At 39.4% G+C, this 23592-nt stretch overlaps 2 protein-coding genes across 4 annotated transcripts; one reads left to right on the top strand and one right to left on the bottom strand.

Annotated features, from left to right (window-relative positions):
- Window positions 1–1625: 1625 nt before the first annotated feature.
- Window positions 1626–12902, bottom strand: LOC306868754 (SAGA-associated factor 29-like). 3 transcript variants are annotated; one of them, XM_079415084.1, is made up of 10 exons: window positions 12377–12902; window positions 8476–8555; window positions 8287–8362; window positions 6717–6789; window positions 3965–4029; window positions 3747–3876; window positions 3485–3631; window positions 3342–3377; window positions 2704–2866; window positions 1626–2454 (listed from the first exon to the last, which is right to left on the bottom strand). In XM_079415084.1, exons 1-10 carry the CDS (start codon window positions 12378–12380, stop codon window positions 2338–2340), a joined length of 891 nt encoding a protein of 296 aa, XP_079271210.1. In that variant the 5' UTR covers window positions 12381–12902; the 3' UTR covers window positions 1626–2337. The 3 variants fall into 3 exon arrangements, with proteins under 3 accessions (XP_079271210.1, XP_079271211.1, XP_079271212.1); XM_079415085.1 differs by lacking the exon at window positions 12377–12902 and adding an exon at window positions 8862–9043; XM_079415086.1 differs by lacking the exon at window positions 12377–12902 and adding an exon at window positions 8778–8831.
- LOC306868755 (nuclear protein 1-like) lies at window positions 12560–13418 on the top strand. Its single transcript, XM_079415087.1, has 3 exons — window positions 12560–12694; window positions 12914–13051; window positions 13131–13418. Exons 1-2 carry the CDS (start codon window positions 12595–12597, stop codon window positions 13039–13041), a joined length of 228 nt encoding a protein of 75 aa, XP_079271213.1. The 5' UTR covers window positions 12560–12594; the 3' UTR covers window positions 13042–13051; window positions 13131–13418.
- The last annotated feature ends 10174 nt before the right edge of the window (window positions 13419–23592 follow it).

The raw sequence follows: 23592 nt of genomic DNA, 5'->3' as shown, positions 1-23592 counted from the left end.
CCACTTCTGAACCAGAGACAACGTCAGAAGCGTCTTACCTGGGCTAAAGAGAAATTAACTGGACTGTTGCTCAGTGGTCCTCTTTTCAAATAAAAGCAAATTTTGCATTTCATTTGGAAATCAGGGTCTGGAGTCTGGAGGAAGACTAGTGTAGGGGAATTTACAGTTGAAACCCAAGGACCTTGAATGAAGACCAGCAGTCAGAGATGCAATCAATTGAAGAAAAAATTACTGAAGAAAATAGTGCTTCATCGTGAAAAGTCAGCTTCAACACTCTCGATGGAGTTTGTAGGCCGCTCTGCGTACATGTTCTGGCAATGCATTGGTAAAACGGATTCTGATTTGTCAGACTATAGAAAAACAAGCAAAATCTTAACAGATGTGCATAAAGTTAATAAAGCATATCTCCCAAGGTTGTTTAGATGACAAGTGATTAAAGGTCACACGCAATGTTCTTCTCCTAAGACGTATATCTGCCACCTGGACACCAGGGTGACGGAAGATACCCATATGGTCTTTACTCATGGATGCTGTTTGTGAATGTCCCTGAAGACTGGTAGCAACTGGTCCTGCACAGACAGATAACAACACACATACATAGAGAAACACTGATCTCTGTCAAGGTTGGGTAGCTACTTTATTTCTCTTATCAGGTACTCTTCCCAAAATACACAGTCAGTGAGTCTCTCTCTTGAGAGAGAAAGGGAGAGAAGACTCAGACCATATTTAGCTTATTCTTTTACATACAGACATATAAAACAACCTAAATGTTCGGGTACACAAGGCCCCAATGACCTCTATGGCCGAGGCAGTCAGTGACCTGTTTAACTGGAGAGGAGAAAACAGAAGTTAACATATGGAGAGGACCGCTTCTTCACATCAGAGGGACACAGACACATTCCAACAGCAGTATACATACATTTCTTAGTGTTTACTACTAATACGTGGTAACTAATAACTTTATTCAATCAACTGCAATCTATGAGGTTAAATACTGATTTATAACTTGATTAATAATCACACAAGAATTACTATAATATTATTATGAAGGCCATTGTAGATTGGCATCCACTCCTTCACTGGAGAGGCACAGAATCCAAGCTGCTTGTGAAGTTTCCACAGTCAGTGATGATTTGGGGTGCCGTGATGTCTGCTGGTGTTGGTCCATTGTGTTTTATCAAGTCCAAAGTTAATGCAGCTGTCTACCAGGAGATTTTGGAGCACTTTATGCTTCCATCTGCTGACAAGCTTTATGGAGATGCTGATTTGCTTTTCCAGCAGGACTTTAGCACCTGTCCACACTGCCAAAACCACTTCCAAGTGCTTTACTGACCATGATATTACTGTGCTTGATTGGCCAGCCAACATGCCTGACCTGAACCCCATATGTAATCTATGGGATATTTTCAAGAGAAAGATGAGAAACAGTCGATCTAACAATCCAGACGAGCTGAAGGCTCAATAGTGCCTCAGCAGAGCCACAGGCTGATCGCCTCCATGCCATTCCTCACTGATGCTGGAGATTGTGCTAAAGGAGCCCCGACCAAGTATTGAGTGCATAAATGAACCTACTGTAAAGAACTTGAACTTTTCTGTTTTGAAAATCCTTTTTTTTTTTTTTAATTGATCTAAGGAAATATTCTAATATTTTGAGATACTGGATTTTTGACTTTCATTAGCTGTAAGCCCTAATCATCAAAATTAAAACAAAAAAACTTTTGAAACGTTTTACTTCACATGTAATAAATCTAGAATATATGAAAGTTTAACTTTTTGAAATAAGTTACAAAAAACTTTTCATGATATTCAATTTTTTTTATATGCACTTGTGGAAGGGGTCGTGTAATGTTCATCTTTCAAGATTGAATTTATCTCAAGATCAAGGACGAAATTAAATATTCAAGATGAATATAAAAAAAACTTAAAAGAATCTACCATTAAAAAATTAAACGAAATTATTGACCACTGTTACGTGAACGTGTATTTCTGAATAACTGTGGTGGTTACAAGCCCTTTACAAGATACATTAACATTTAAAACATGCACTATTTGGCCTTTAGAAAATACAGACAATAGATTTGAAATCTGTGTACCTTTAATTCACATATAAAGGGTTTATTACTTTATCCCAATTCACTTGCAGTTGGATCCCCTTGCATTCAGATTCACAAAAGCAAACAAAAGATGCAGTAGAAAATATACCAATACTATGTACATGGTAACAGAAAATGGGGGAAAAAGCACATAAAAACAGAATCGATGCACAATATCCTGTTTTCAATCACAACAATCATGCAGGATCTTTTTGCAAATAATGTCCCATATTGTATTTTTCTGTCACTTCTTTTTGTTCTCCTTGCAGGCCACTACATATCGCTGAGCGACGTTGAGAGGTGGAGAATAGCCATCAGCATAAGATGTATCCTCAAACAAAACAGAGTAGTCATCCTGGGGCTGGAACAGACATAAGATGTATCAAATTATAGGTAAATTATTCTTATATACATATATACCTGGTCTAGTGATGCAACAAAACCCATAATAAAAAATATTCTAACAAGGGTTTCGAAGGCTTTAGAAAAGCACTGCTACAAACCTCCCTGTAGCATCAATAAGAGTGATAAAAAACCTTCAACACTTCAAGTGTCTCTGAAGCCTCTAATCACTTCAATCAGTTTTTTAACTCATTCTTGTTGGGCTCACCCGATGTGGCGGTGTGTGGATCAGAGCTCTGTAAAAGCACGTGGTCTGTGGATAGAGGGCCAGCACCAGCTGATCCTTACTGAACAGGGCCTCTGGGTCGGTCTCTGGGTTTGCTTTCCACTGTGGAAGAGGAATTATTCTTCTACGACTCAACGTGTGTCTCCTGAATAAGTGAGAAAATGAGAGCGTTTGAGTAAAGCACTCCTGGAATTACACTACTGTTCAAAGGTTTGGAGTTAATAAGTAAAATAGTAACATTGTGAAATATTATTACAATAACTGTAATGTGTTTATTATTCCTATGATGGTCATTACTCCAGCCTTCAGTGTCACATGATGCTTCAGAAATCATTTTAATATGCTCAAGAAACATCTAAATATTAATCAATGTTGGAAATAATTATGCTGCTCAATATTTTTGTGGTTACAGTGATATATTTTTTCCAGGAACTTTTGAATCTACATTTACCTGAAGTATAAATATTTTGTAACATTATAAAATGCAATGAATAAATGTCACATCTGAACAATTTAATGCATCCGTGCTAAATTACTTTCTTTAAAAAAAATTAACTTTTCAACAGTAGTGTTATAATTCATATGAGGGTGAAAATCATGAATAATGGATCTGTACTTACTCTTTACCCTCTTCGTCAATGTCATCCACTTCATACCTGATAAAAAATATCATCATGATGTTACATTTTACACAATGGGGTTTAAAAGCTAAAACTAAGGAAATAAATAGCTCCATTGCGGAGCTCAACTGGTAAATGATTACTTGTTGGTGGAGTGATTGTAGCTGACAACTTCCGCAAGAATCCACTGCTCATCACCATCCACGGCCTTTACGCGCGCCGCCACCTTGTCACCCTGTTTCACCACATAGTCACTGCTTGCTGGTATAGCGCCACACAGTGGTGGTGGACTGAGGGAGTAAGGCAGGTATGAATTAGTCAAATGTAACAATTTTGACTCATTATTCACCGACTAAATAAGCATTTCTAAAATGAAGAAAGTATAATGTGGAAGACTCTGAATACCTCTCCCCAGGTTTGCCAATCCAGAGAGGAAGTGTCATGGCTGACTGTTGTAACAGGGTCATCAGTACCCCTCTGCGCATGGTCTTTCTGGGTGGGTCGGTGTCACTATACACTCCTGCCATCCTGGCAGCTGCAAAAAGAGAAGGGTTTGATTAGCTTCCACATTTGTCCAAATACATGCAGATGAACATGTTTACAAACTAATATCCAAGACTTACCAATCCGTCTCTCCTCCAAAAGAGATTTAATTTCGGCAATCTTGTCAAGTGCCCGGCGAAGTATACTGTGGGAGGGATGCATATAAATCTGATCAATTAATGCTGTAAAACCTGACATATTAAGTAATGGTTAGAAAAATGTTATCTCTTAAAATGGAACCGTTATTAAACCTTTGGGGTCAAAACAAATTTTGAATATATTTGATATATCAGGATTATTTGGCTTATTTAGTATAACATAGAAGAATATGGAGCTCATACTCAAGGAGTAGAAAAACACATCCTTTTTTTTCAGAGGCCCATAGTGCGCAAAAATGTGTGATTTGGTGCAGTTTTTATATGTCCAAAAATATGATGAAATTCTGATAGCTTGTAATGTAAATCAATGAGATTTTAATAACAGTATAGCAGATTACTTGCATAAAATGCCAATAAATATCAGATTTAACTCTATATCTCCCAGTAATATGACTTTGTAAAATGGTATGTAAATGCTTACAGGTACATCTCAAAAAATTTGAATATCGTGAAAAAGTTCATTTTTTCTTGTTACTTAATTCAAAAAGTGAAACCTTCATGTATTTCAGATTCATTGCATGTAAAGTAAAATATTTCAAAAGTTTTTTGTTTTAATTTTGATGATTAGAGCTTACAGCTCATGAAAGTCAAAAATCAGTATCTCAAAATATTAGAATATTTACATTTGAGTTTCAATTAATGACCATCCCTACAGTATAAATTCCGGGTATCTCTTGTTCTTTGAAACCACAATAATGGGGAAGACTGCTGACTTGGCAATGATCCAGAAGACAATCATTGACGCCCTCCACAAAGAGGGTAAGTCACAGAGGGTCATTACTGAAAGGTGTGGCTGTTTACAGAGTGCTGTATCAAAGCATATTAAATGCAAAGTTGACTGGAAGGAAGAATTTGGGTTGGAAAAGGTGCACAAGCAACAGGGATGACCGCAAGCTTGAAAATACTGTCAAGCAAAGCTTATTCAAACACTTAGGAGAGCTTCACAAGGAGTGGACTGAAGCTGGAGTCAGTGCATCAAGAGTCACCACGCTCAGACATCTTCAGGAAAAGGACTATCAAGCCACTTCTGAACCAGAGACAACGTCAGAAGCGTCTTACCTGGGCTAAGGAGAAAAAGAACTGGACTGTTACTCAGTGGTCCAAAGTCCTCTTTTCAGATGAAAGTAAATTTAGCATTTAATTTTGAAATCAAGGTCCCAGAGTCTGGAGGAAGAGTGGAGAGGCACAGATCCATGTTGCTTGAAGTCCAGTGTGAAGTTTCCACAGTCAGTGATGATTTGGGCTGCCATGTCATCTGCTGGTGTTGGTCCACTGTGTTTTCTGAAGTCCACAGTCAATGCAGCCATCTACCAGGAAATTTTAGAGCACTTCATGCTTCCTTCTGCTGACAAGCTTTATGGAGATGCTGATTTCATTTTCCAGCGGGACTTGGCACCTGCCCACACTGCCAAAGGTACCAAAAGCTGGTTCAATGACCATGGTGTTACTGTGCTTGATTGGCCAGCAAACTCGCCTGACCTGAACCCCATAGAGAATCTGGGGTATTGTCAAAAGGAAGATGAGAGACACCAGACCCAACAATGCAGATGACCTGAAGGCCGCTATCAAAGCAACCTGGGCTTCCATTACACCTGAGCAGTGCCACAGGCTGATTGCCTCCATGCCACGCCGCATTGATGCAGTAATTCATGAAAAAGGAGGCCCAACCAAGTGCATAGAAATGAACATACTTTTCAGAAGCCTGACATTTCTGTTTAAAATATCCTTTTTTTATTGATCTTATGTAATATTCAAATTTTCTGAGACACTGAATTTTGGGTTTTCATTATCTGTAAGCCATAATCATCAAAATTTCAAGAAATAAAGGCTTGAAATATTTCACTCTGTGTAATGAATCTATATAATATATGGGTTTCACTTTCTGAAATGAGTGACAAAAAATATTGACCTTTTTCATGATATTCTCATTTTTGTGTACCTATGTACCTGTAGTTTTATGATCAAAGGTCTGCAGTTTTTATTGTGGGTGACAAAACATACAATGCAATGCAATACAATACAATAATGATTAGGATATGTACAAATAATTTTTCCTCAAAATCCTGATTTATTATATTTGATACTTGCATGTTAGCATGACTTTTGTAAAAAATAAATAACAATGATGTAAGGATAATAACATAAATCTAAGTTGCCTCAATCCAGTAAGTGTGCATCTTGAAATATTGCTAACAATATAAAAGTTAATGTTTTAAGAGTTTATTTGATAAAAATCAGTAAAGATTTCATAGCAAAAAGACTTGTGTACCACGACCTGATGGTAGACATTTATGGAATTGCAATAAAAGAACTTTTACTTGCTAAAAGTTTTGATCTTTTTGATAATTTAGAAATGTGTGCATCAAGTATGATGCATTGGCTTTTATAGGATTAATAATATTCAAGTCTGTCTTTCCAGTCAGCACACATCTGAGAGCCTTGGGCAAAATTCCACAAGATGGGGCTATACAACCACAAAATGTTCAAGATCTTCCAGATTTTTTTGTAAAAAGAAAACAGAATAGTCAACAATGAAAATAATAATGTCAAGAACAGATCATTTAGTGAATCATCTTTTATAATAAGTATTTTTTAAACTGAAGCTGCATCCTTTGAATTGATGTAAGGAGTTGCAAAGGGAAGCCAAAATGCAGCAACTTTCACATCAACTTACCCACATTCAGCCTCAGCATCAGCTTTAGCTGTAGTGTAAAGACCCCTCAGTTTTGTCCGATAATATGGAGAAGCTGAGGAAGATATAAGCAGATTTAATGTGGAACGGAAATATCAGACAAGAAATTAAATTCATAAATACAAGAGAGATCTAGTTTGACAATGTTGGGAGGTCTGTTAATGCTATTGAATAGTTTAAAAACGATCTGTCTAGTAGATTTCAGTATGTCACTTCTGAAGGCATTATGTCAGGGGAGACAGAACTAATAGTTGGAGTCACTCAAGGTTCCATATTAGGGCCTTTGTTGTTTACAATCTACATAAATGATATTTGTACAAATGTAGATGCGGCTGTACACCTCTATGCGGATGATACTATCATATACAGTACTGCTAGGTCTCCATATGAGGCATTAAAGAAATTGATGCTTTCACAACTTTACAAAAAAATCTACTTAATTTAAAATTGGTACAAAATTCTAAGGACAAAATTTATGTTATTCACTCACTTTAGTTATATACAGGATTTGCCTCAAATTGTCACTCTATATGACCAGAGAGAGTGTCATGTTACAATTATTTGGGTTTTTTATTAGATGAAAATCTCTCATTTAAACCCCATGTAGACAACTTGGTAAAAAAGATTTTATTATAGACATTTAAAAGTAAGAAAGGAACTTGTTGCTGCTACCTTTTTGTCTGTTGTAGGCTATGGAGGTATTCTTTATATGCATGCAGCAAAGTCTGTTTTACGCTCACTGGATTCTGTTTACCATTCTGCCTTACGCTTTGTTATTAAGGCTGAGTATTCTACACATCACTGTAGTTTATACTGTTTATCAGGTTGGCCTCCACTTTCAATTCGTAGACAGCATCACTGGCTTATTGTTATTTATAAGGCAGTGATAGGATTATTGCCCTCTTATTTATCAGTCTTCTCTTTTGTAGAAAATAATAGGTACAATCTTAGGTCTAAAAATAGCATTCTTTTTACTATACCTGCTGAAAAATCTGAATTTGGTAAAATTGCCTTCCGTTATAAAGCCCCTTCAACCTGGAATGCTCTGCAGAAACAGTTGAAGCTAAGCACTTTTATCACACTTAATGATTTTAAATAAGTCACAAAAACCTTCAGATATAAGTGTGATTGTATATAGGTTACGGTTTTGTTTTTGTATTCTGCCTATGGCTTCTTATATTGCTTGTTGTATGATGTCTTGGTTATTATGATATATATTTTTGTTTGTTATTGTATTACATTTTTGTTCTTGTTAGGTGTTGTGGTATGGTTTTTGTGGTGCTGTTATGTTATTGTATAATGTGGTATGCTTTGTTTGTTTGTTTCTCTTTCTCTATTTCTATTTTTAAGTGTTGCCTTTCTTGGCCAGGGACCATTTGAAAAAGAGACTATAGTCTCAATATGACTTCCCCTGGTTAAATAAAGGAATAAATAAAAAAAATTAAAAAGTTGAACATTATTTATCCTCTTTATGCAATTATTACAATTACCACCTTAATATTAATGTGACTTTTTCTCATTGTAAACAATTCAATAGGAATTCGCGTCTTACTCTTATTTTCTGTTTGCATCCTTTCATGTGTTTTCTGGATGTTCAGAAGGTTGTGTTCACTTCTTGATCGCTCTTCCTGTGCATTTAAGAGAGATTAGGGTATAAACACTGGATGGGGGTAAAGTGTACAAAAAGGAGGTCTTTCCCAAACTACAGTGATCATGCATGGGTCAACAGAGTAGTGCTCACCTGAGTTTGCTTTATGAGCTGATGCAACTCATTCAGCAACTCTGCGATTTTGGTGTCTGCTGACACTAAAGCCATTGTACCTGCAAGAAAGAAAAAATATTAGTTATTTCGGTTAGCTTTAACCACAATTATTAAGACTGGGATTAAAATGTACATGTAAAATAACCCTAAATATAAAAGAAATCCAATTAAACGGCACCACTAACATTGCACAAAACTAAAGTAATAGTGCCATAATGCAATAGTTCTAATAATAATGCATTTAGGTTTAGGTGTAATTTATGTAGTTCAAATCCACAAACATAACAGAGCGCCATTGACTGGAGCGAGCTCAGATCACACCCTCCGCGCGCGACACAGATAAGCGAGAAAAGCATGAATCTCACCCTCAAACACACAGTTCAGCGATGCCCTCCAGATGCACCTTATGCATTAGTGCACGAACTATGAACGAAAAACATTTATTTATTACAGTTTCGCTTTCCTAAACCAATTTTAGGATTTGTTTTCTCTTTGCATTGATTGGCTAGCTTTCGAGCTAGGCCTCGTACGGACACATTGAAGGGACAAACTTCATGGCATGTTTTCAAAACGCCTTGTTGTGGAAGAAATGCTGGTGACTTTGCTATCAGTCTTTTAGAGAGATAAATCACTAACACATGGTTTAAATTATGCACCTCTTTCTAAAACATATCACACTCTTATATTATGATATATATTGCCACTATATGATATTTAGGACACATTATATAATCAAAAGATAATGATAGATGCAATGTGCCCCAAAATCACATCACGAGTTATCTTTAGCATTATCGTCACTATCACCACACTAACCTACATATTTGGTTAGATAGTGTATTAAGGGTTATGTTTAGGTGCATACATTTCTGTTATTGATTGGGTTATCTTTAGATTTTGATGTTTACTATTGTCATTATTATTTCACATTCATTTATTTATAGCTATTGTGCATTTTTGATTCATTTTTCTGTTTAGAAAAAAAGGCCCTATCTTAACAGTGTTTATTTCAAGAACCATGTGTAAATTGGTTTCGTGGAGGGTTAAAATTCTTTGTTTCTTGCTTAGCTGGTGCTATTTATGTTTTAATACCCAAACCAAATTTGACAAAGCTCTACAATGATATAGTGAAAGCAAAAGGGCCCAAGTTTAAATGCATGGCACATAAAGAGACCATATGAGTGGAAAAGCAACAATGAAAGAAAAGAGAGTAGATCTTTCAGACAGTAATAAGCCCTCATATATCTGACCTGAACTCTACTGTGTCCAAAGGCTGTGAATGATGAGATAATATGGAGTTAATTTTCAACAGAGACACTAATGAGGGCATTGACAAAAAAAACAGACAGATAAGCTGTGGTTTATCTAGCAAAGAAATCCTGATCTGGGCAAGAAGGATGGTGAAAAGCAGAGAGATTTGTTATGTTTTCATAGCTGAATGCATATTGGCTCTGCCAATAACTTTGTAAATATTTACTGTACAGAACACCTCACTCTCACATGATATCAGTTTGAAAGCCAAGGCAAACAGACAAGGCTGAAGAGGGAAAGGAAAAGAGAAGAATTTGTACCAAAGCAGAGCACAAAATTAAAGAGGTCAGAGAGAAGAAAGGTTTTGTTTTATTTGAGAAAACATAGAATCAACTCAGATTAAGAGCACTATAGTTAGAGAGCTACACAAAGAGAGAAAGAGAGAAAAAACACTGTAGTGTGTTCTACTCATGTGCTTCCTCAGGATTGTTTTTGGCTCTGGAAGAAGAAATAAATTCTGTAATCTCTAACCTCCCTCATTTCTCACATAGCTCATGCGCTCACATACACATACGTCGTGGAATATTTGAGTGCATAGAAAAACTGAATCTCTTGTGCTCTACTCTTACTCTGTCATTACAACAGCACAGAACCACAGCAGTCTTACTGTAAACTACATCACCCAAAAATATCCACAGCAGTCATCATACAGACCTCTGCCAAATTCCATTGCGAGTAGAGAACTTTATGGCCATATGTGTTTGTACAATGGAGTGCAAAATGAGAGCATGCAGAGAAAAAAAGTAAAACAACATTACACAGATAAACACTCTGCTTTGCGTCGTGCCTAACAACGCCCCTTAGCTGTTATAAATTCACTAATTAAAATGATAAATTCACAATAAAGCATGGCTTCACAGGGCTTATTGCTTTATTAATAGACGAGAGAGATTATAAAAATATACAGCATAGTAGAAAAATGGTGTAGGATTTGAAACAATTTTCACACAGAAATTTCTAACAATTTGTAATGATTACAAAGAAACAGCAAATAACACACTGAATTAAACATTTTGAAGCAGAAAGACTAAAATAGTCAGTCTTGTAAAATATATGGGTGAATTTGGGCAAATTGCTTTTTAAGACTGCATTTATTTGATCAAAAACTAGAATTGTTTTACAGCTATTGAGAAATATTATTACAATCTGAAATAACTGTTTTCAAATGTTAATGTAGCCTATTTATAAATGTAATCTACTCCTACACAGAATTTTCACGATTATTTGATGAATAGAACATTTAAACGTATTAATTAACATTAATAAAAAATTAATTAATTTAAAAAACACTAGATTTCTTTTTGTTTTCTTAAAAAAAAAAAAAAAAAAACTTGCTACATGTGCTAGGCTAACTGAGACTGAGCATATTGTTGCTCTTTTGTTGGTTTTGATCGCTTCTATTGTCCTCATTTGTAAGTCGCTTTGAATAAAAGCATCTGCTAAATGACTAAATGTAAATTCCTTTTGAATGGCTTTCAATGGGAAAAGATGCTTTTTGCCTTCTGAATCTTGTATATGGTATCAGCAGGGACTAACAGGGCCATGCTAACTAGCAGAAAACCTTGAACATGTCCTATAAAATGTTATTTAGTCTATGAACTGCAATAGGGTGGAAGCTTTCGTCTGCTAGTCTTTGCTTTGATGGTGCAATAATGACTGCCCGTCGGCAAGTAACAAAACAGCTTGTGGCCGGACTGCAGTGAATCTTGGATGATGGATTGGGCCTCGCTTTGCCAGTGGAGGATGTGGATTTTGCCAGTTGTGGCAGATTGCATCGTATGATCCTCTATGCTGATGACAGTAGCACTGTAGTGCATTTTGTCATGCTTGGTTTCACACACATTCGATGAGTCTTTACAGCTATTACGCACGCAAGCAGCACTGACACACAGAATAAACTGAATTAGAATAGATAAGACATTTTGAATGTAGCTAAACTCACACTACAATAAAATCAAAGCATTTCTTCTGCTGGTTTTCCCAGCAGGTGCAATTCAAAGACAATCTCCTATAATAGTCGGTCAAATTATATAATACCCTGTTTTGACAAACTAATCGTCTGGAGTAGATCTCCAACAGTGAATAAGCAAACCTTTTAGTCTGAAAATAGACAGTTGCACAAAAGGCTATTGAAATGAGTCTCGTACTCCCTAAAGACAATATTTTCTTTAAAATAGAGGAGGTTAGTGGGTCACAGTCCACAGAGGGACGTGAGAAGTCTCAATGCTTGGTCAAGTGTAAATAAAAGAGGAAGACAAACATTAACTAAATTAATCTAATCTTTCTAACCTTTATCAGATATAAGTAAACACACTCAGACTGAGGGAGAAAGAGATTTAGCTAATGAAAACAGAAATATTAGACTAATTGAAACGTTTAAAATGTGTTGTTTTGTCTTCTTGAAATGAAAAAAGAACAGCATGAACAGTCAGTCAGGCCTAAGTTTGGAGATCCATAGCAAGTGAAAATATGAAACAAAAGTGTTAGCCAAAACAAAAACAATGTCATCTGCTCTGAAGGACATCCTGTCTGGCAGTAGGTGAGGTCTGCTGATAAAACATTAACTCACGCATCTGATGCAACTTTGCTTCTGGTGGTTTTGACCCATCCCAAGGCGGAGCGACGTCTTTAAAAGCAGGCAACTTCAGGCTCGTAAACAAAGCTGAACCGAGGACAAGAAAGAAGACTTATAGAAACACATCTTTAACTGAACATTGCATATTTTTGCATAACTTCTGCTCGTGTTTATCCGCTGTTGCTCCAGAAGTTTCGCCAATCGCTGATAAAATGAGCAACCACGTTGAGGTGAAAAACATTGAGCCGACCACTTTTGAGGACCGCTACTACGATGAATATGAATATTATAACTTAACAGACCGTTATACCGGTAAGTTTTAAAACGCTTTATTATTATTAGGCTACTCTATAAATAATTTTTAAAAAAGTAAAATATTTTTGAGAGAACTACGGTGTTGCCATGACGGCTTTTTTGTGGATTTGGCAACACTAATTACTTTTTAAAGAGCTTTCGTGCATTATCGACTTTCTCCATAATGTCTAGTTCGCCTACTGACTATAGTTTTTATTTTGTCTGTGTTGACTACAGAGTGCGCTAGTCGCAAGGGCAGGACGAAGAAGGAGGCGAGCTGTAACACGAACAAACACAGCCCTGCGGGACACGAGCGCAAAATCGTGGAGAAGCTCCAGAATGCTGAGAAGAAGTCCAAAGAGTGACACAGAAGAGGTGTGTGAAACACCCGATCTTTCCAGATTAACAACTGAGAGGAAAACATGTTTATTTAACAGTCACGTTTGTCTTGTAGATTGAATCGGACGGCTATTACTGGCAAGCGACCACAGGTGTCTGTCTCTGCGGGAAACGGACGCTGAGCTGCAGCGGGATCCGCCTCTGAGCGGGACAGTGCCTCGTGAAGCGCAGGGTTTTGTCAGAGACGCACCGCTCTTGTGTATGAGATGGGCCCTGCAGAACGAGCACCTGTTCAGAGGAACCGATATGCTCGTGATGTTGAATGCACGTTTTAAACGATAGCTTTGACCACGTTTGGTGTTTTGGTAAAAGTTATTTTAATAAAGACCACTTTTTTTCCATCAAAATTTGACCTGAGTTCTTTGACACCCTCCACTGACCTTTTACTTTGAGTAACAGATATATATTTAAATAACATGCACTACATATCCATTTTTTAAAACATTACCTTAACTGAACAGCATTTATCAAATTATAAAAAGTTTATTTAGAAGATCATTTAGTAATATGTAGTTTTTGTTTGTGGCATGCTGTGGGATTTAAACATTTACACATTTAACTAAAACCACTTGTTTTCTGATTGATGCACAATAATGTAAGTGTGACCCCACATCAGGATAGAACAATATTTGGCTGACTATTTGAAAATCTGGACTCTGAGGGTACAAAAACATCAAATATTGTCTTTAAAGTTGTCCAAATTAAGTTCTTAGCAATGCATATTACTAATCAAATTAAGTTTTGACATTTACGGTAGGAAATTTATAAAATATCTTCATGGAACATGACTTTTACTTAATAACCTAATGATTTTTGGCATAAAAGAAAAATCGATAATTTTGACCCATACAATGTATTTTTGGCTGTTGCTACAAATATACACGTGCTACTTAAGACTGGTTTTGTGGTCCAGGGTCACATTTAGTCTGTCATGTGTTTGACATTAAAGTCACAATGTAGGTGAAAATGATCTGTCAATGCAACATAAAATCCTCACAGAGCAATTTCTCATTTCGAGACAGAAAGAGGGCAGTAGTGAAACGGTAAAGAGATGTGGAGCTGAAATAAGACTTGGAAATGAATTTTGCACAGAGGATTACCCAGAAGAACCATGTATCTCATTTAAGAGCGTTTTGAAAAGCATGTGCAGTATAGGGAGCAGTTCAAAACAAATATGACTTTATTAGTAGCCTTTTCAACAGGAGCGAGAAGTGGAATAAACAGATGCAACCATACACTGCCACAATTTCTTATGCAGAGATTGTGAGCTTCTTAAAGTACATATATTTCATAACATATTTCATAAACAGTATTCTTAATTTCAAATCAAGCATTCAGTAATTGGGCACTGAAAAGAACAATTAAATTGCAGGATGCACAATTGTGGCTGCATAACATTAAATCACAGGCAGTTTCACAAGCAAAACTGTTCAATAAACATGAACTGAATAAGAAACGCTCCGGTTACTCACATAACCTCGATTCCCTGAGATAAGGGAACAAGTGTTGCGTCGTCATTTTTTATTGACGACTGCTAATGGGGAAACTCCTGTTTCTTCCAAGTAGGGCTCGCTGCATCCTGCGGTGGACATCCAACCCCGCCCACATCCAAGTGTGACGTCACAAGCCACGCCCATACCAATACAGTCACGCCCACGTCAAAACGTTACGTCAGAAACCACGCCCTATAATATACGTCACCTCTTGTTATTCCCCGAGAAACCCGGAAGTAACGTTTTGTCCAAGTAATTTACAGCCGTTTCTGGGATCTAAATAAAATAATGTTGCCTTTCGTTTTACTAATACACGTTTTCTTATTTGTTTAAAGGATGTCTAGGCTAAAATGGCACAACTTAAATGTAATATATTTAATATGTCTAATGTACAGAGCTGATTTCTCATCACAAGAGCCTGTAAAACACTTAAATTTGATTAAATGATTAAGGTTGATTAAATTAGGCTAATTGTAATAAAAAACCTCTACACCTTACCTTATTCAACCTTATTGTAATGAGATAAATTCTCATTTATTACTATCGATTTTAAACTACATAAGACACCTTTTAGATTTATCACATTTAAAAGGGATAATTAGATTTTGTTATTGTAAAAGTCACAACACATTGTTATAATTTATAATCGTCGTTTAATTTTATAAAGACGTTATTGTAAAAGTCACAACACATTGTTATAATTTATAATTGCCATTTAATTTTCTAAAGTTGTGTTGTTCCACTTATCAAGTGTTAACATTTGAATGAAAGGATTGACAGTTCTCCATACAGTATGCAGTAGAGACACATACATTTGCTGAACAGAGATTGCTTGCTTTGATAGATTATAACGAGTAACATGGCATTGATATTCAGGCCTTGTTCATCAACAAAACTTCATATGAAGTGTGTCCAGGTCCTCCACATATTTAAAGATCAATAAACAGACATCCCTTGATTCATTAGGTATTTTTATATTTATTATTTTACAAAAATAACTAAATACATTTTTTTACAAAATATATGTTCTATAAGAGATATGTTTCAACTATCATAAATGAGCAGCTGAATGATCAGATAAACAGTTCTTGAAATGCAGTACACATGCATACATAAACTACACAGAGAGATTCCTTGCTTTGTTAGATTATTCACAGAAACATGGCATGGACTTTCAAGCCTTGTTCAGCAACACAATTTGATATGAATGTGTCCAGCTCCTCTGGATACTCAAACAATAAGAATATTGTATTGTACAGATGTGCAATATACAAATTATGCAAGGGAATGTGGATAGATGTATGATATATTAAATCAAAAACATATGTATAATAAATATAAGTATGGATAGTTTGGTATTGCACATGTTTTATTGCACAGTGGGGAGAACATTTAACTGTTTGTGAGGTAGATATGGCCTGAGGGAAGAAACTGTTCCTGTGTCTGGTCGTTCTGGTGCTCAGAGCTCTGTAGCGTCGACCAGACCGTAACAGTTCAAAGAGGGAGTGTGCTGGATGTGAGGGGTCCAGAGTGATTTTACCAGCCCTTTTGCTCACTCTGGATAAGTACAGTTCTTGGAGAGTGTGAATGTGAATGTCCCACTGCAGGTCCTGAGAGATTAATAAAAAGACATCTCTTGCTTCATCTGATTCGACCCCAGGTAGTCTTTGATGGCATTTTGTTGATTTTTACCATCCATCTGGAGTAAGGCAGGCCCTTTCACCTCCCCACAGAATAACTCACGGTGACTCTGTATCCAGCACAACACTGGGCCAATGTCTCTTAAAAACTTCCACTTTATGTCCTCTTGGCACTCCTGTTAAAAATACAGAATACATGTGTGTTGGTCCACTAAATATTTGTCATACTAAATAGTATTTACCTCATAATTTTGCATACAAGAATATTTATGATTTTAAACCACAAAAATCAATCACTACAGTATCTAGAGAAATGCTCCCACCGTTCCTCCAGACCTTTCTTTACTGGTGAAACTGCAGCAGGAACACCTCATCCCGGCAGAACTGCTCTGCATCAAATGTGTAGAATGCTGTAAAACATGACAAAGATTGACAATCATTATGTGATCTTTCCATTCATATAGAATAATACAAAGATAATATGTCACAAACACAGAGTTATCCTGCAATTCATAGTGAAATGATGTGGTTGCTCAACCAAGTTACTGTGATCAGTGTATATCATTAAAAATATCATCTGTATGTGAGTGACTGTTTTTGTGTGTGTGTGGGGGGGAGTACATATCTGTGAGTGGGTGAGATGAGTGTTATAAAAAAATTGCACATTAACTCAACATTCATTATATGTTGTAAGAATCAGTGCAGTAATAAATATATAGTGCACTGTTTTTTTGTGACATAAAATGAACTAACTGAATGTGCAATTTTTTTAATAACCCTTTTTTTATAATAGCTAAATAACACTCTTACCTACTCATATACACACTCTATCCCTCTCACATATGTATTTATCTCTCCCCACACACATTATACTTTAATGACACTGATCACGGTACCCTTCCACAGTATCTTGGTTGAGGAACCACATCATTTCACTTCTTGCTGGATAACACACACACACACACACACACACACGCACACACAAACACGCACACACACAAACAAACACGCATACATATATATATATATATATATATATTAGTGATATCTAAGTAATAACGTGCCTGTGTACAGTTCAAAACACATAAGCATGCTGAACTGTTGTTTACATATGCACACAAACATTCAAGTTGTCAACGTTTTAAGTCTTCCTAAAGACAAAAGATGTTTTTTTTTTTACTTACCAACACAGCAAACTTCTTTTGCTTCGGTTTGCAAACAATTAGGCTTATCTTCTTGTCGATGCTTTTTCCTGGTGCAAAATAATAGGTATGTGACGTATTTGGACACAGGCGTGGCTTGTGACGTCACGCTTGGATGTGGGCGGGGTTGGATGTCCACCGCAGGCTGCAGCGAGACGCTCTTCGTTTATTCTGTTACTGAAGCCTGAATTGTTAATGTTTGTGTAGCTGCACAAACCAATGGCACTCAAGCCCGCCAGAAGGGGCGGAGCCGACTGCTACAGGAGTCGGCCCAGCGCGCCATTTCAACAGAATCATCGACTGAAACGACAGCCATCGATTCGCGTGCAGTTATAGCACAGCCAGTTACGCAATGCTCGTTCCCTTATCTCAGGGAACCGAGGTTACGCGAGTAACCAGAGCGTTCCCTATCGAATGGGAACTCCCGTTGCATCGCCATTTTTTACTGACGACTGCTAGTGGGGAACGCATCCAGTAGCGCCGTGTTATAAGCAGAAGCAGAACTAAGCCTGCCCCGCGAACTCAGCTAAGGCACGCTCAAGAGTGGACCTCGTGAGTCCAAGCTATAAAGAGATCCGAGAAGTGGGGGGGACTGCTTGTCATGAGCCTTACCGGCCCGAAGGGAGAAAGTAGCACTAAGCAGATAGCACCCATGCCTGCAGGGCAGGGACTTCCAAACTGTAGAACAGGGGTTCTCAAAGTCTACATTCAAAGGTCCAAATCTGAATTTTCATCAGTGTCAAAGGTCCGGAACAATTGGTTATTACAAAATGTGTTTTTAATAAACATACATAACATATAACAAATAAACACTCATTTAAAAAAAAAAGGTTACCTTTGCATTCAAAATACTTTAATAACAAGTGCAAAAGTGGCAAAACAATTAATTTAAGTGTCAGCAGTAGAAGTCGACCTATAATGTTTTTTCTCTGGCCAATGCCGATATTTAGAAATCAGGGCAGCCTATGGCCGATATATGATGCTGATTTTTTGGGCCGATTTTCTCTTTTTTTCCCTTTATATCAAAAGAGAGTTTGCGTAAATGGTTATTGCAGGGCACAAGATAGTAATAGTATTAGTAGCCTAATTCATAGTAATAATACATGGCTCAAAACTTAAGCACCTTCTCAAAACAGTTCTGAAGCATGCTTTTTTGTTTATGTTTGCTGACAGACACCAGTGTTTCCCACAGACTAGCAAATGCAAGTTGATTCTCTGCCAGCAGGAGGCGCTGTTGGAGCGTGATATATAGCTGTTTCCCCGGTAACGACTGTAATCAAATAAGCGCTACTTTATCAGCCATTACAGGAAAGACCAAATGAAAATTGACATCAAAGCTTTTCTGAAGAAAACGGACGGTTCTTTTAAAAGATACATTCATATAAAAACACCCGCGCAGCATTTTATTTTTGAAACGCGCAGTGCTCAGTTTATTCAACGAAGTATAAGCCTTTTGGAAAATCTATTTGTAGCGGTCAGTTTTGATATTGTGACAAGCCGCCACAAATAAATGTATACACTGGGCACTGCTATAAGACAAATTGCCATAATATAAGTGATAGCAAAACAAAACAAAAAAATAAAAATATTAGCGGTGAAATGTCGCCCGATTACGTCAAGCGTCATACGCTCACTGGATGTCATGATGACAATAATGTCATGAAGGAAAAGTTTCAATATCTCGCCTGCAATAGGGACTATGGAGGGGCCTCAGGACTATGGACAAGTCCCAAGTTGGCATAGTCTTAGGGCGAGGAGGATTCAACCGCCGAGCGCCTCTAAGGAACTTAATGACCAACTAAATTCTGCCAATAGTCCGGCCAGCCTCGAGAGAATGATTCGTCGCGATGGCTGCCACATAGACCTTGAGCGTGGAAGGGGTGCTCCCCTTATCCAGCAGCTCTTGCAGAAGGGTTAGCACGTGGGACATGTCACATGAATCCTGGTTACGTGCTGAACACCAGTCACTGAAGACTGACCACTTGAGGGCGTCGTGTAGATGGAGCTCTAGCCTCTTAAATCGTATTAGCGACTCTCGCTGGAAGTTGACTAGACTCCCGTCGAGTGGCCAGACGTGAAGGCTCCACAGTTCCGGCTGGGGATGCCAAATCTAGCCCTGCACTTGCGAGAGAAGATCTCTCCTTAGTGGCCTTGATCACGGTGCAGCAGATAGCAGCTGGATCATCTCTGGGAACCAGGCTTGGTTCCTCCAGAGGGGGGCCACGAGGAGGAGAGAGCATTTTGTTTCCCTGATTCACCTGATAACCTGGGAGGCGATCGGAGGGAAGGCATACAGACAGGTGTTGGGCCAATCGTGGGCCAGAGCATCCTACTGCTTTGAAAAATAAGTTGGGAAGTGACAGTTGTCTCCGGAGGCAAAGAGGTCGACCTCTGCCTTGCCGAAAACTGACCAAATCATCCGAACCATCTGAGGATGTAGATTCCATTCCCCTGGAACTACATTGTTCTTTGACAACATATCCGCTCCTTGGTTCAGTCTGCCCGGCATATGAACCTCTTGTAGTGAGAGGAGTTCTTTCTGTGCCCAAAGCATCTGTCGTGATCACTTTCCTTCTGGAGGTCGTCCCCAACTGTACGCCTAATTGAAACAGGCGAGGAGTTGTCCAAGGGGCCACAGCTTTGAGGCAGAGATGGGTTACCTTGACATAAGCGCAGCCCAGGCACCATGCGTGGGACGAAACGCGGGCTTTTAGCCAATATTGAAGGGGCCACCTGTGTAGCAGGCCCAGGGGAATAACTGAGGAGGCTGAAACCATGATTTCGAGTTAGTTGATATGCAAGCATCGCTCGTGGGTCGACCAGGAGCTGTACGCCGGGTTGCCCTCGTACAGAGTGCCTCAGCCTGAGCTGGAGGCAGCCATGAGGCCGAGCATCCTCTGAAATGCTTTGAGGGGATGCAAAGCCCCCAGCTTGAAAGACGCCGCCACTCGTTGGATAGTCAGGGAGCGTTCCGGTGTTATCCAAGCTCGCATTTCAACCCCAAACGCTCTACGTGGTTGAGCAACAACGACCTGTGAGTGATCAATTGCCGTTCTGAGTCGGCTAGCATTAGCCAGTCGTCGAGGTAGTTCAGTATGTGGATTCCCATCTGTCTCAGAGGGGAAAGAGCCTCGTCTACACACTTCGTAAAAGTGCGTGGGCCAGAGACAGTCCAATGGAAGGACCATGTATTGATAGGCCACTCCCTCGAAAGTGAATCTCAAAAATGGTCTGTGACGGGGCATTATTCAGATATGAAAGTAAGCATCTTTCAGATCCACAGACAGAAACCAGTCCTCAGGCTGAATTAGTATTCTGAGGTCAGATTTGATAGCTGAGCTGAACCAGACAGTTATTGAAGTGCAGAGGACAGATTCAATGATGGTGGGGTAGAATTGTTTCAGCAGCTCCTGTGGCAGGCTGAACTTCCTCAGCTGGCGAAGGAAGTACAACCTCTGCTGGGCCTTTTTCACAGTAGAGTCAATGTGATTGTCCCACTTCAGGTCCTGAGAGATGGTGGTGCCCAGGAATCTGAATGACTCCACTGTTGTTACAGTGCTGTTCATGATGGTGAGTAGGGTAGTGCAGGTTTTTTTTTCCTGAAGTCCACGATCATCTCCCCAGTTTTGAGCGTGTTCAGCTCCAGGTTGTTAAGACTGCACCATACAGCCAGCTCCTTAACCTCCTGTCTGTAAGCAGACTCGTCACCATCCTGAATGAAGCCGATCGGTGTAGTGTCGTCTGCAAACTTCAGGAGCTTGACAGAGGGGTCTTTAGATGTGCAGTCGTTGGTGTAGAGGGAGAAGAGCAGTGGGGAGAGAACACAGCCCTGAGGAGCTCCAGTGCTGATGGTGCGGGTGTTGGATGTGAATTTTCCCAGCCTCACTAGTTGCTGCCTGTCAGAAAGCTGGTGATCCACTGACAGATGGAGGTGGGGACGGAGAGCTGTGTTAGTCTATTCTGAAGGGTGTCCGTGATGATGGTGTTAAAAGCGGAGCTGAAGTCCACAAACAGGATCCTCACATAAGTCCCTGGTCTGTACAGATGCTGCAGGATGAAGTGCAGTCCCATACTGACAGCATCATCCACAGACCTGTTTGCTCTGTAGGCAGACTGTAGGGGGTCCAGTAAGGGTCCAGTGATGTCCTTCAGATAAGTCTTTCAAAAGATTTCATGGCCACAGATGTTAGAGCCACAGGTCTGTAGTCATTAAGTCCAGTAATTTTGGGTTTCTTTGGGACGGGGATGATGGTGGAGCGCTTGAAGCATGAGGGGACTTCGCACAGCTCCAGTGATCTGTTGAAGATCTGTGTGAAGATGGGGGCCAGCTAGACATGTGATGTGCTGTCTGTAGTTCGCGGGAGAGATTTGCTTTATTAAAGTCCCCGAGAATGATTAAAACAGTGTCTGGGTGTTGTTGCTCACTCTCTGTGATCAGATCAGCAAGTTTCTGTAAAGCTGTGCTCACGTGTGCTTGCGGTGGAATGTAGACACTCACGAGAATGAACGAGCAGAACTCCCACGGCGAATAGAACGGCTTGTAGTTAATGAAAAGCATTTCTAGATCTGAACAGGACATCTTCTTTAACACAGTTACATCTGTACACCACCTCTCATTGATGTAAAAGCCCGCCGCCGCAACGATTTCCCCGTTGATTCCGTGTCCCGATCTGCTTTGATCAGCTGGAAATTAGTCAGATGTAGTATGCTATCCGGTATGTCGCCATTTACAGGTTTCCGTGAAACACAGAGCAGCAGAGTTAGAAAAATCTTTGTTTGTCCGGGAGAGCAGAAGGAGTTCGTCCGTTTTGTTGGGTAGAGAGCGGAGATTCACCAAATGGATGCTAGGCAAATGCATTCGAAATCCGCGCTTCACGAGCACGCCGGCTCGCTTTCCCCGTCTGCGCATCCTCCTGAAGCGTTTGACCAGAGCTACGGCTCCGCCAACTACAATGTCCAGCAAAACGTGCGGGTAGTCAAAATCCGGTAAAAGATTTTGTGGTGTGTTCTGCCGAATGTTCAGCAGGTCATCCCTGGTAAAACTGATCGTATTTGAGTAACAAAAAAACAGGAAAAACAAACAAAAACAGTACAAACACTGAAGAGCAATGCACAGTAGCTGCCATCTGCGGCGCCATCTCGAACAGTATGTTCGTATGCTCAACATACGAACAGTGACAGCCCTTACTCCGATCCGCCTAGAAGGACAGAGCTGCTCGATGAAGTGAAGGGCGCTGATCCTCACGTATAAAATACACTGGCAGATCAAAGTGCTGCGGTAAGAGTGAAACACGCAGGAACTGTGCCGACATAAATCACTCATGACTGATCGCTCAAAACTCACAAGTTTGCCATTTTTTTGACGCGCGAGAGTTGCGGGGCCATCTTCATTGAAGAAGGGGATCTGTGAGCGGTGCAGGGACAAACTCGCGCTTTTTCTGTGAAAGCGGCCTGTCTCAGTGAGCGCAGCCTCAGCGACGCACACACAAATGCGAAGCTGTCAGCAAACTGATATTGGTTACAGCATTCTTACTCTGATCCGTCTAGAGAGATTGAGCCGCTCGAGGGGCTCAATCTTAACAAGATGACCTGCTGAACACATCTTAACAAGATGGCGCCGCTGTGTTCGGACGCCGTTCGGGTCGCTTCACTGAGATTTTGCTTCAACTTTCTTTTTTACTTAGTTTTACTTTCTCTTTTTACACATCTCACGTCGGCACTGATCACCTACAACATAGAAACACTTTTGGACATTGGAAACCGCTACACCAACCTGCTTCAGGACACTTTATCCATGAACCTTCGTGGCCTCTGGAGATTCTTCGGAACGCGGAGATAAACAACACCCCCCCGAGGCGACGGATCAAGAAACACCGTGGGAAGCGCGCTGGAATTCAAGTCAGACTCAGGAAAAGGGCTCACAGTCCTCCTCTTCCAAGCATTCTCCTCGCTAATGTCCAATCCTTGGAGAATAAGATGGACGATCTTAGAGCCAGGATTAGTTTCCAACGGGACATAAGGGACTGTAACATCCTTTCTTTGTCAGAAACGTGGCTTTCGTCCTCGGTCCCGGACACTGCTGTAATGCCAAGTGATAACTTCTCTGTCTTTCGGACGGACAGAACAGCAGAGGCCGGTAAATCCAGGGGTGGAGGAGTATGTTTCATGATCAACAAGAAATG

Source organism: Barbus barbus, assembly GCF_936440315.1.
Source record: "Barbus barbus genome assembly, chromosome: 4".
Lineage (NCBI taxonomy): Eukaryota > Metazoa > Chordata > Actinopteri > Cypriniformes > Cyprinidae > Barbus > Barbus barbus.
Note: the sequence above shows the minus strand (reverse complement) of the source record. Positions and strands in the feature narration are given on the sequence as shown.